The sequence below is a fragment of the Heterodontus francisci genome, unplaced genomic scaffold, assembly GCF_036365525.1.
Source record: "Heterodontus francisci isolate sHetFra1 unplaced genomic scaffold, sHetFra1.hap1 HAP1_SCAFFOLD_53, whole genome shotgun sequence".
Classification (NCBI taxonomy): Eukaryota; Metazoa; Chordata; class Chondrichthyes; order Heterodontiformes; family Heterodontidae; genus Heterodontus; species Heterodontus francisci.
In genome coordinates, this window is record NW_027141851.1 from 9355796 (window position 1) to 9367809 (window position 12014).

Consider the following 12014-nt stretch of genomic DNA (forward strand, 5'->3'; position numbering starts at 1 on the left):
CGTAAGTATACAAACAGCTACGCACACTGACACACACAGAGACAAACACACAGACACACACACACACTGACGCAGAAGGACACTCACACACACACACACACACACACACACAGAAGCATACAGAGGGAGAGATACAGACACACACTCACAGGCACAGAGTAAGAGAGAGAGAGAGAGAGAGCGAGAGACACACACGCACTCACACATAGATGCTAATAGACAAACACACATAGACACACTGGCATGCACACACATCCCACCCCAGGCACTGAGCCAGACACATAAAGACACATAGACATGGACACACATCATACCTCAGTCACTGAGACAGACACACCCAGACACATGCAAACACATACACACACCCACACACATAGACACCTGGCACTGTGCCAGACACACATCACACAGAGACATACATGCAGACACACATACACATCACACTTCACACACTGAGAGAGCACATCCCAAGCATGCAATGCGGCCAACTTAAGTGACATGCAGTGTGGCCATTTTAAGTGGCAGGCAGTGCAGTCATTTTAAGTGATATGCCCTGTGGCCATTTTAAGCGAATTTTTAGCGGCCATTTTAAATGTTATGCACTGCAGCTATTTTAAGTAATATGCACTGCGGCAATTTTGAATGATATGCAGTGTCGCCATTATAAAATTAGAGCAATCCACGGCTGTTATTTTAAGTATTTTCTATCCAGGGAAGCGAATGTATGAGATATAACGGGTTATAAATGAGTATAAAGTCTCCTGAAGGAAAATAAAAGGTTGTAAATGATCATAAACAGTTACAAAGGATTATAAAGGCATATACACAATCATACAGGATTAGAAAGATTTCTCATGTTTCATCAAGAAGTATAAATGATTATATTGAATTACAAAGGATTATTGACGGTGATAAATTTTTATAACTGATTACTAAGGGTTATAAATGATAAAAAGGGATTGTAAATATTCACAAGGTATAACGACACCGCCCCCATTTCCGATCTACCCGGGGAACAGCCGCCCCGCCACCACCCACTCCCGCGTCTAGGTGGGTCATAGGCCTTGCCCCAACTCCCCGTCATCCTGAGAAAATGGCCACGGCCCCACTCCCCACTGGACTGGGCAACAGGCCACACCCAACTTCCCCTTCGCCCTGGGAAACAGGCATCGCCCCGCTACCCCGTTACCTTAGCAACAGGCCCTGCTCCCGCTCTGACTCCGTAGCGACTGGCCCCACCCCGTCTTTTCACTATGGCCACAGGCCCCGCACTCGCTGTGTCTTCATGGCGACAGGCCTCGGCCCTGCACTGTTTCCATTAAGACAGGCGCATCTCCTGTTCTGTTACCATAGCGACAAGACCCTGTCCCCACTCGATCACCATCCCAATAGGCTCCGGCCCCGTTCTGACCCCATTCCGAAAGTCCCCGCCCCCACTCTCGCCAGGCTCCGCCCCCCCTCTATTACCATGGGAACAGGCCGCGCTCCCGGCTGCTGGAAATTGTCAGTGATTCACTTGCTCTCATCGTTGAATACATTTAACAGTTGCAGTAAAGGGATATTTCAGCACATTCTTCAACTGCTGTCTGAAGTGAGTCTGGGTCACGGCATAAATCATCGTGTTTGTGCAGCAACTCAGGAGCTGCAGCATGAAACCCAATTCCCGCAGAAAAGCAGGTAGAAATACAAAAACATACCCCATATCCCGCATCCGCTTCCATGTCGACCACACGATTAACACTGCCCATAACAGGATGAAATTCCCCGAGATAACAAACAGCAATATGATGGATTTCCTTCGGTTCTCCATCTCTGGGTCTCTGTGACTCTCCCCACGGTTGTGAGCCCTGAGTCTCCTGCGTCCTCTGCTGCTCACTAAAATGTGTCTGACAGTGAGAGTGTTGAGAAGAAGAATCAGCATAAATGGGATCCCCGGGGTTAAAATGTTCTGGAGGAACTCGATTGCTGTCCAGACACGAGAGAACATAACATCGTCTGTCACCTCACAAAACCAGGGAATGTTCCTCAGAAAATATTGACCTTTTAACATAAAATACCAGAAGATGTTCTTTAAACAGCTCAGCACAGTCACTGTTCCCAGAACCACAGCCGCTGTTTTCTCACTACAGTATTTACATTTCAGCTTGTAGCAACAAATGGCCACAAATAGATCAAAGGTGAAACTGACGGTGAACCAAACAGAACAGTCTGTGGCAGCATAAAGCAGGATGGCGTGGATATTACACACGGAGATGCTCAGCAGGAATTGAAACTGTTCCTGATAAACAATGGGAATGTGCCTCAATATCAGGTCGAGGATAATGACCAGTAGATCTGCCGCTGCCATGGCCACCAGGTAGCGAGTGACACATTTGGAGAGACCACACTTTCCCCGAGACAGTATTCCAATCGTCAGCAGGTTAACTGTGAGGAAGGGAAATAAACAGCGAAATTACACAGCAGGCTGTGAGCAAAGTTACCAATTTGATTGAGGACTTATTGAGACTTATAAATGTGTTAATGTATCCAGTGTTGCATTGAAATGATTGGACATAAAAGAACAAATGGGAAGTTCTGTGATACAATGGAAGGCAGGAGAGATTAAATAACAAAAGGATAATATTGAAATTATTAAACTCAATGTTGATCATTAACCTCCCCGTCCCTCCTTTCCCTGCCTGGTATAAAAACTGATCCATGTCTAATCTCTCCCAGTTCTGATAAATGGTCACCGACCTGAACCATTAACTCTGTTTCCGCCTCCACAGAGTCTGCTAGACCTGCTGAATATTTCCAGCATTTACTGTTTTTATTTCAGATCTTTAGCATCAGCAGCACTTTGCTCTTGTACAGAAAGTTAAATGTTGGACTGACTGAGAGATTCCCCCACCTGTGACAGGCCGCACGGAATTCAATTATTTCAAAGCAATAATTGAAATGAATCCACTGAAAAATCAATGAAACAAATAATCTCAATCATCACTAATTTAACTGTAAACAAGGGAAATTATCCGAAGATTTTAGAGCAGGTTGGGAGTAAAAACAACAGTTTGAAGGATTTCGGGGTGACATTTGTACATTTGTTAACCACATTCAGTCTGTATCTAATTATTGTGCCAGTGATGGGGTTTTCTGCTGGTGACAGGAGGCTCGATTTAGTGTAGCCAGCGGAGATCCCAATGATGGATGAAAGGATGAGGGGAGCAAAGCCTCAAAGATTCGGAGCCGCCATCCGGTGCAATTCAGTGGCGGTCGGGCAATTAACTGCCTGGCGCCGTGGTCCACATCCCTTTAAGGATGGAGATCCCATCCGACAAAGCTGCTGAACAATCACATGGCCAGCTGTTGAGTAGTATTGATAACACCACCAGGAGCAGTAGAACGCCCAGTACTACACCAAGCCTGGGTGCAGAACCATCGTTTTGAGGACACCATAGCCAGTCAGCTTGTCGGTGCCAAAGCTCGTAATCCACCAGACCTGCGACCAGGATTATGACTGGAGACACGGACCCCAGATAAGTATGGCGAAGACACAGGAGCCAATCAGGTAGTGTGTATGTCTGTGTGTGTGTGTTTATGTCTGGCTCGGTGACTGCGATGTGATGTCTGTGCGTATGTGATGTGGGTGTGCTTGTGTGTGTGCGTTTCTGTTTGTATCTGACTTAGTGCTTGGCGTGTGAAGAGTGTGTGTGTGCATGTGTGTATCTGGTTCAGTGCTTGGGGTGTAACATGCCTGTGTCTGCGAGTGTGTGTGTGTGTGTGTGTATGTGTGTGTGTGTGTGCGCGCGCGCGGGCGCGTGTCTGGCTCGGTGCCAGGGCTGCGATGTGTGTGTGTGTGTGTGTTCACATGTGTGAGAGATTGTCTGATATCGTGATTGGGGTGTTATATGTGTGTCTGTGTGTTTGTGTGTATGTGCATGTGTGTGTGTGCACATGTCTAGCTCAGTGCCTGCCTGTCTGTCTGTCGCAATGCCTGTGGTGTGATCTGCTTGCGTGTTTGTCTTTTATCTGACTCAGTGATTGGTGTGTGACGAGTGACTGTGCTTGTGTGTGTATGTGTGTGCGTGTCTGTGTATTTGTCTGCATCTTGTTCAGTGCATGGAGTGTGATATGTCTGTGTGTGTGCATCTGCTTCAGTGCCTGGGGTGTGATATGTGTGTGTGTTGGGGGGAGGGGCAGTATGCCCGTGTGTGTGTCTCAGAGCCTGGATGGTGTTTTGTGTCTTCGTGTGTGTGGTTTTGTGTGCATTATTGTGTGGGTTTGTTTCAGGGCCTCGGTCGTGCTGTGTGTGCATGTGTCTGTGTCCTTGTGCTTGCATATTTTTGTATTTGTGTTTGTGTATGGCTGTGTGTGCGTGTGTTCCTGTGTATCTGTGTGCCTCAGTTCTTCTGTTGTGTTGTGCTTGAGCATATGTGTCTCAGGACACGTTCTGTGCTGTGAGTATGTGCTTGTATCTGCTGGGTTTTTTTTATTTATTCACGGGATGTGGACGTTGCTGTCTCGGCCAGCATTTATTTACCATCCCTAATTGCCACTGAGAAAGTGACGGTGAGCTGCCTTCTCGAACCGCTGCAGTCTATATGAGGTTGGTACACCCACAGTCCTGTTCGGAAGGACGTTCCAGGATTTTGACCCAGCGCCAGTGGAGGAACGGCGATATAGTTCCAATTCAGGATGGTGTGGTTCAATGAAGAATGCAGAAGGGCATGCTAGGAACAGTACCAGGCCTACCGCAAAATGAGGTGTAAACCTGCTGAACTGACAAACCAGAATTACTTGCATGCCAAATAGCGTAAGCAGTATGCGACAGACAAAGCTAAGCGATCCCATAACCAATGGATCTGACCTAAGCTCTGCGGTCCTGCCACATCCAGTCATGAGTGGTGGTGGACAAGTAAACAATCAAGTGGAGCAGGTGGCTCCACAAATTTCCCCTTCCTCAATGATGGGGGAGCCCAGCACATCAGAGCAAAGCATCAGGCTGAAGTATTTGAAACAATCTTCAGCCAGAAGTACCAAGTTGATAATTCAACTCGGCCTCCTCCTGAAATCCCCAGCATCACAGAAGCCAGACTTCAGCCAATTCGATTCGTTGTGCGTGATGTGAAAAAAACGACTGAAGATATTGGATACTGCAAAGGCTATAGGCCCTAACATCATTCCGGCAATAGTACTGAAGAACTGTGCTCCAGAAGTTGCAGCACCCGCAGCAAAGCTGTTTCAGTACAGCTGCAAAAGGGGCATCTACCCGGCAATATGGAAAATTGCCCTGGTATGTCCTGTACACAGGACAAGTCGAACCCGGGCAATTACAGCCCCATCAGTGTTCTCTGAATCACCAGTAAAGTGATGGAAGGTGTCATCAACAGTGCCCCTCAAGCGGCACTTACTTCACAAAAAACAGCTTAGTGACGCTCAGTTTGTGTTCCACCAGGGCTACGCAGCTCCTGACCTCATTACAGCCTTGGTTCAAACATGCACAAAAGATCTGAACTCAAGAGGTGAAGTGAGAGTGACTGGCCTTGACATCAAGGCAGCATTTAACCGAGGATGGCATCAAGGAGCCCTAGAAAAACTGAAGTCAATGGGAATCAGGGGAGAAACCCTCTGCTGGTTGGTAGCACAAAGGAAGATCTTTGTGGTTGTTGGAGGTCAATCATCTGAGCTCCAGCACATCACTGCAGGAGTTCCTCAGGTTGGTTCCTCAACCCTCTACAGCTGCTTCATCAATGACCTTCCTTTATTCATAAGGTCAGAAGTGGGGGATGTTCGCTGATGATTGCACAATGTTCAGCACCATTTGCGACTCCTCATTTCCTGAAGCAGTCCGTGTAGAAATGCAGCAAAAACGTGGAAATATCCAGGCTTGGGCTGATAAGTGGGAAGTAACGTTTGCGCCACACAAGTGTCAGGCAATGACCACCTCAAACAAGAGAGACTCTAACCATCTCCGCTTGACATTCAATGGCATTACCACCGCTGAATCCCTATCTATCAGAATCCTGGATGTTACCATTGACTAGAAACTGAACTGGAGTAGCCATACAAATACAGTGGCTACAAGAGCAGGTCAGAGGCTGGGAACGCTGTGGCGAGTTACTCACCTCTAGACTCCCGAAATCCTGTCCGCCATCTACAAGACATAAGTCAGGAGTGTGATGGAATACTCTCCACATGCCCGGATGGGTGCAGCTCAAGACGTTCGACACCATGCAGGACAAAGCAGATCATTTGATTGTCACACCATCTACAAACATTCACTCCCTCCATCAACGACGCACAGAGGAAGCAGTGTGAACCATCCACAAGATGCACGGCTGCAAGGCACCATGGCTCCTTAGACAGCATCTTCCAAACCCGCCTAAAAAGACAAGGGCAGCAAACGGTTGCGAGCAACCACCACCTGCAAGTTCTCCTCCAAATTTTTGTCTGTGTGTGTGTGTGTTTGTGTATCTGGCTCAGTACCTGTTCTGTTATCTCAGGCGTGTGAATGTGTGTATGTGAGTGTTTGCGTGCGTGTACTTGTGTGTGTGAGGTTTGGCGTATATCTGGCTCTGTAACTTCTGAAGTGTTTGCATATGTCTGTGTGTGTGTGTCTTTTCCTATGTCTGGCTCAGTACCTGGTGTGTGAACCCGAATGTGTGTGTGTGTGTGTGTGTGTGTGTGTATGTGTCCAGTTGTGTTCAGTTCCAGTCACCACACTTCAGGAAGGATGTGAAGGTGCAGAGGAGATTTGCCAGTATGATTCCAGAGATGAGGGTTTTAGTTGTTAGGTTAGGTTGAAAAATCTGGGGTTGTTCTCCCTGGAACAAAGCAGGTTGAGGGGAGATTTGACAGAGGTGGATAAGATTATGAGAGTTTTAGCTAATTAGACAAGGAACCATTGTTCCCATTAATTGATAGTGTAAGAACTCGCGGGAAATGAATGAAGGCTTTGAGTAAGAGATGCAGGGGTAATATGAGAAAGAAATTTTAACGCTGGTGTTAATAACCTGAAACTCACTGCCCACGAGGGTGCCGGAAGTGGAAACAATATATATTTTTTGGATGCACGCCAGCATTAAATAAACTTGCAGAGACACGGGGATGCAGTAGAAGAGTAGAACTGATGAGATTGCTCCGCAGAGATACGGCATGGACGTGATGTGCCGAATGGCCCCTTTTAATACCATAAATACACTGGTCAATTGAGCAGAAAAGTGGCAAATGAAATTCAACTTGGAGAAGTGTGAGGTGATGCATTTGGGGAGGTCAGACAAGGCAAAGGAATACATGGTAAATGGGAAAATACTGAGAAGTGTAGATAAAGTAAGGGACCTTGGAGTGAATGACCACAGATCCCTGAAGGTAGCAAGACATAGAACATAGAACATAGAACATAGAACATACAGCACAGAACAGGCCCTTCGGCCCACAATGTTGTGCCGATCCTTTGTCCTCTGTCAAGGACAATTTAATCTATACCCCATTATTCTCTTTTATCCATATACCTATCCAAAAGCCTTTTGAAAGTCCCTAAAGTTTCTGACTCAACAACTTCCCCGGGCAAGGCATTCCATGCCTCGACCACTCTCTGGGTAAAGAACCTTCCCCTGACATCCCCCTTATATCTCCCACCCTTCACCTTAAATTTATGACCCCTTGTAACGCTTTGATCCACCCGGGGAAAAAGTTTCTGACTGTCTACCCTATCTATTCCCCTGATCATCTTATAAACCTCTATCATGTCACCCCTCATCCTTCTCCGTTCTAATGAGAAGAGGCCTAGAATGTTCAGCCTTTCCTCGTAAGACTTATTCTCCATTCCAGGCAACATCCTGGTAAATCTCCTCTGCACCCTCTCCAAGGCTTCCACATCCTTCCTAAAATGAGGCGACCAGAACTGCACACAGTACTCCAAATGAGGCCTTACCAAGGTCCTGTACAGCTGCATCATCACCTCACGGCTCTTAAATTCAATCCCTCTGCTAATGAACGCTAACACCCCATATGCCTTCTTCACAGCCCTATCCACTTGAGTTGCAACTTTCAATGATCTATGCACATAGACCCCAAGGTCTCTCTGCTCCTCCACATGCCCAAGAACCCTACCGTTAACCCAGTATTTTGCATTCATGTTTGTCCTTCCAAAATGGACGACCTCACACTTTTCAGGGTTAAACTCCATCTGCCACTTTTCAGCCCAGCACTGCAACCTATCCAAGTCCCTTTGCAGACGACAATAGCCCTCCTCGGTATCCACAACTCCACCAACCTTTGTATCATCTGCAAATTTACTGACCCACCCTTCGACTTCCTCATCCAAGTCGTTAATAAAAATCACAAACAGGAGAGGACCCAGAACTGATCCCTGCGGCACGCCACTGGTAACTGGGCTCCAGGCTGAGTATTTACCATCTAAGACCACTCTCTGCCTTCTATCAGTTAGCCAATTCTTAATCCAACTGGCCACATTCCCCACTATCCCATGCCTCCTGACTTTCTCCATAAGTCTACCATGGGGGACCTTATCAAATGCCTTACTAAAATCCATGTACACCACATCCACTGGTTTACCCTCATCCACTTGCTTGGTCACCTGCTCAAAGAATTCAATCAGGCTTGTGAGGCAAGACCTACCCCTCACAAAACCGTGCTGTCTGTCCCGAATCAAGCAGTGTCTTTCCAGATGCTCAGAAATCCTATCCCTCAGCACCTTTTCCATCAACTTGCCTACCACCGAAGTAAGACTAACTGGCCTGTAATTCCCAGGGTTGTTCCTATTCCCTTTCTTGAACAGGGGCACAACATTTGCCACCCTCCAATCACCTGGTACCACCCCCGTCAGCAGAGAAGATGAAAAGATCATTGCCAGCGGCTCTGCAATTTCATCCCTTGCTTCCCATAACATCCTTGGATATACCCCGTCAGGCCCGGGAGACTTGTCTATCTTCAAGTTATTCAAAAACCCCAACACATCTTCCCTCCTAACGAGCACTTCCTCGAGCTTACCAGTCTGCTTCCCACCGTCCTCTTCAGTAATACACCCCTTCTCATTCGTAAATACCGAAGAGAAGTACTCATTCAAAACCTCACTTATCTCTTCCGGCTCAACACACAGTCTCCCGCTATTGTCCTTGACCGGACCTACGGTCCCCCTAGTCATCCTCATATTTCTGACATACGCGTAAAAGGCCTTGGGGTTTTCTTTTATCCTACCCGCCAAGCATTTTTCATGCCCTCTCTTAGCTCTCCTAATCCCTTTCTTCAGATCCTTCCTGGCCATCTTGTATCCCTCCAGAGCTATGCCTGTGCCCTTTTTCCTCAACTTTATATACGCATCCTTCTTCTTCCTAACAAGACTCTCAACCTCTCTTGTCAACCACGGTTCCCTCACATGACCATCCCTTCCCTGTCTGACAGGGACATGCTTATCAATGGCCCCTACTATCTGCTCCTTGAAAAAGTTCCACATTTCGACCGTGCCCTTCCCTGCCAGCATATGCTCCCAACTTATGCTCCTCAGTTCCTGCCTGACAGCATCATATCTACCCTTCCCCCAATTGTAAACCTTGCCCTGTTGCACATACCTATCCCTCTCCATTACCACAGTGAATGCTACAGAATTGTGATCACTATCTCCAAAGTGCTCGCCCACCAACAGCTCTATCACTTGCCCTGGTTCATTACCTAGTACCAAATCCAATATTGCCTCCCCTCTGGTCGGGCAGTCTACATACTGAGTCAGAAAAGCTTCCTGGACATACTGCACAAACACTACCCCATCCAAACTATTCGATCTAAAGAGTTGCCAATCAATATTTGGGAAGTTGAAATCCCCCATAATTACTACCCTGTGACTTCTGCTCCTTTCCAAAATCTGTTTCCCAATCTGCTCTTCCACCTCCCTGCTGCTATTGGGGGGCCTATAGAAAACTCCCATCAAGGTGACTGCTCCTTTCCTGTTCCTGACCTCAACCCACAGTGCCTCAGTCGGCAGATCCTCCTCGAAAATTCTTTCAGCAGTTGTTACACTATTTCTAACTAACAATGCCACCCCCCCACCTCTTTTACCACCATTCCTAATCTTATGAAAACATCTATAACCAGGTACCTCCAAAAACCATTCCTCCCCCTCACCTATCCACGTTTCAGTGATGGCCACAACATCGTAGTCCCAAGTGCCCATCCACGCCTTCAATTCACTCACCTTATTCCTGATGCTTCTTGCGTTGAAGTATACGCACTTTAACCCTTCTCCGTGCCCATCTGTCCTCTGCGACAGTGCTACCTTCCCCAATACCTCACTACACTCTTTGTCTTTCTGAGTGGACCCACTGGTCCCTGGATTACAAGTCCGGTTCCCATCCCCCTCCCAAACTAGTTTAAACCCTCCCGAACAGTACTAGCAAACCTCCCTCCCAGGATATTGGTGCCCCTCTGGTTCAGATGCAGCCCGTCCTGTTTGAACAGGTCCCATCTTCCCCAGAATGCAGTCCAATTATCCAAGAACTGGAAGCCCTCCCTCCTACACCATTCCTGCAGCCACGTGTTCAGCTGTGCTCTCTCCCTATTCCTAGCCTCACTATCACGTGGCGCCGGCAACAAACCAGAGATAACAACTCTGTCCGTCCGAGCTTTCAGCTTCCAGCCTAACTCCCTAAACTCACTTCTAACATCTGTGCCACCCTTCCTTCCTACGTCGTTGGTGCCAATGTGCACCACGACCTCTGGCTGCTCCCCCTCCCCTTTAAGGATCCTGAAGACGCAATCACAAACATCACGGACCCTGGCACCAGGGAGGCAACAAACCATCCGTGCGTCTCGCCTGCGCCCACAGAACCGCCTGTCCGTACTCCTCACCATCGAGTCCCCGATGACTAGTGCTCTCCCATTCTCCCTCCTTCCCTTCTGAGCCACAGTGCAGGACCCCGTGCCAGAGGCCCGGTCACTGCAGCCTGCCCCCGATAGGCCGTCCCCCCCAACAGTATCTAAAACTGTATACTTGTTGTTGAGGGGAACGACCACAGGAGATCCCTGCACTGACCTCTTCCCACCTCTAACTGTTACCCAGCTGCCTTTGATTTGTGGAGTAGCGACCTCCGTGTAGCTTCTATCTATCAACCCCTCAGCTTCCCGAATGATCCTCAGTTCATCCAGCTCCAGCTCCAATTCCCTAACACGGTCTGATAGGAGCTGGAGACGGATGCACTTCCAGCAGGTGAAGTCCAGCAGAAGACAGGTCGATAAGTTGGCTTAGAAGGCATATGGAATCCTTTCTTTTATTAGCCGAGGCAAAGAATATAAGAGCAGGGAGTTTGTGCTGGAACTGTATAACTCATTGGTTAGGCCACAACTTGAGTACTGTGTACAGTTCTGGTCATCTCAATACAGAAAGGATGTAATTGCACTCGAGAGTGTACAGAGGAGATTTACGAGAATGTTGCCAGGACTGGAAAATGCAGCTATGAGGAAAGATTGGATAGGCTGGGGACGTTCTCCTTGGGACAGAGATGGCTGAGGGGAGATCTTATTGAAATGTACAAAATTGAGATGGGCCTGGATAGAGTGGAGGTGAAGGGTCTATTCAGCTTCGCAGAGAGGTCAGTGACGAGGAAGCATAGAATTAAAATGATTGATACAAATATTAGAGGGGAGATGAGGGAAGAATATCACCCAGCGTGTGATGGGGATCTGGAACTCACTGTACAAAAGGGTAGTAGAGGCCGAAACCTGCATCTCATTTTAAAGGTGTCTTGTTGCACCTCAAGTGCTGTAATCTGCAGGGCTGCAGACCAAATGCTGGAAGGTGGGATGCGGCTGCGAACTCGTTTGTTGGAAGGCACAGACACAATGGGCCAAGTGGTCTCCTTCTGTGTTGTAAGCACACTATGATTTTGTATGATTTTTCCATGATTTTCATAGCTGCAGATAAGCTGCTTCAGTGAAGATGCGTATATGTGGTTAGATACTCATCTCGGGATCAAGTATGACACCAAGGTGCGAATAATCTGGTTTAGTCTGACACAGTTGCC

At 47.6% G+C, this 12014-nt stretch overlaps 1 protein-coding gene across 1 annotated transcript in view; it reads right to left on the minus strand.

Moving 5' to 3' along the window:
• Positions 1–1522: 1522 nt before the first annotated feature.
• Positions 1523–12014, minus strand: part of LOC137364938 (probable G-protein coupled receptor 139) — a 35444-nt gene continuing 24952 nt past the window's right edge. Inside the window, exon 4 of the mRNA XM_068027816.1 lies at positions 1523–2424. Within this exon, the coding sequence (XP_067883917.1) occupies positions 1523–2424 (902 nt within the window). The remainder of the gene's footprint in view (positions 2425–12014) is intronic.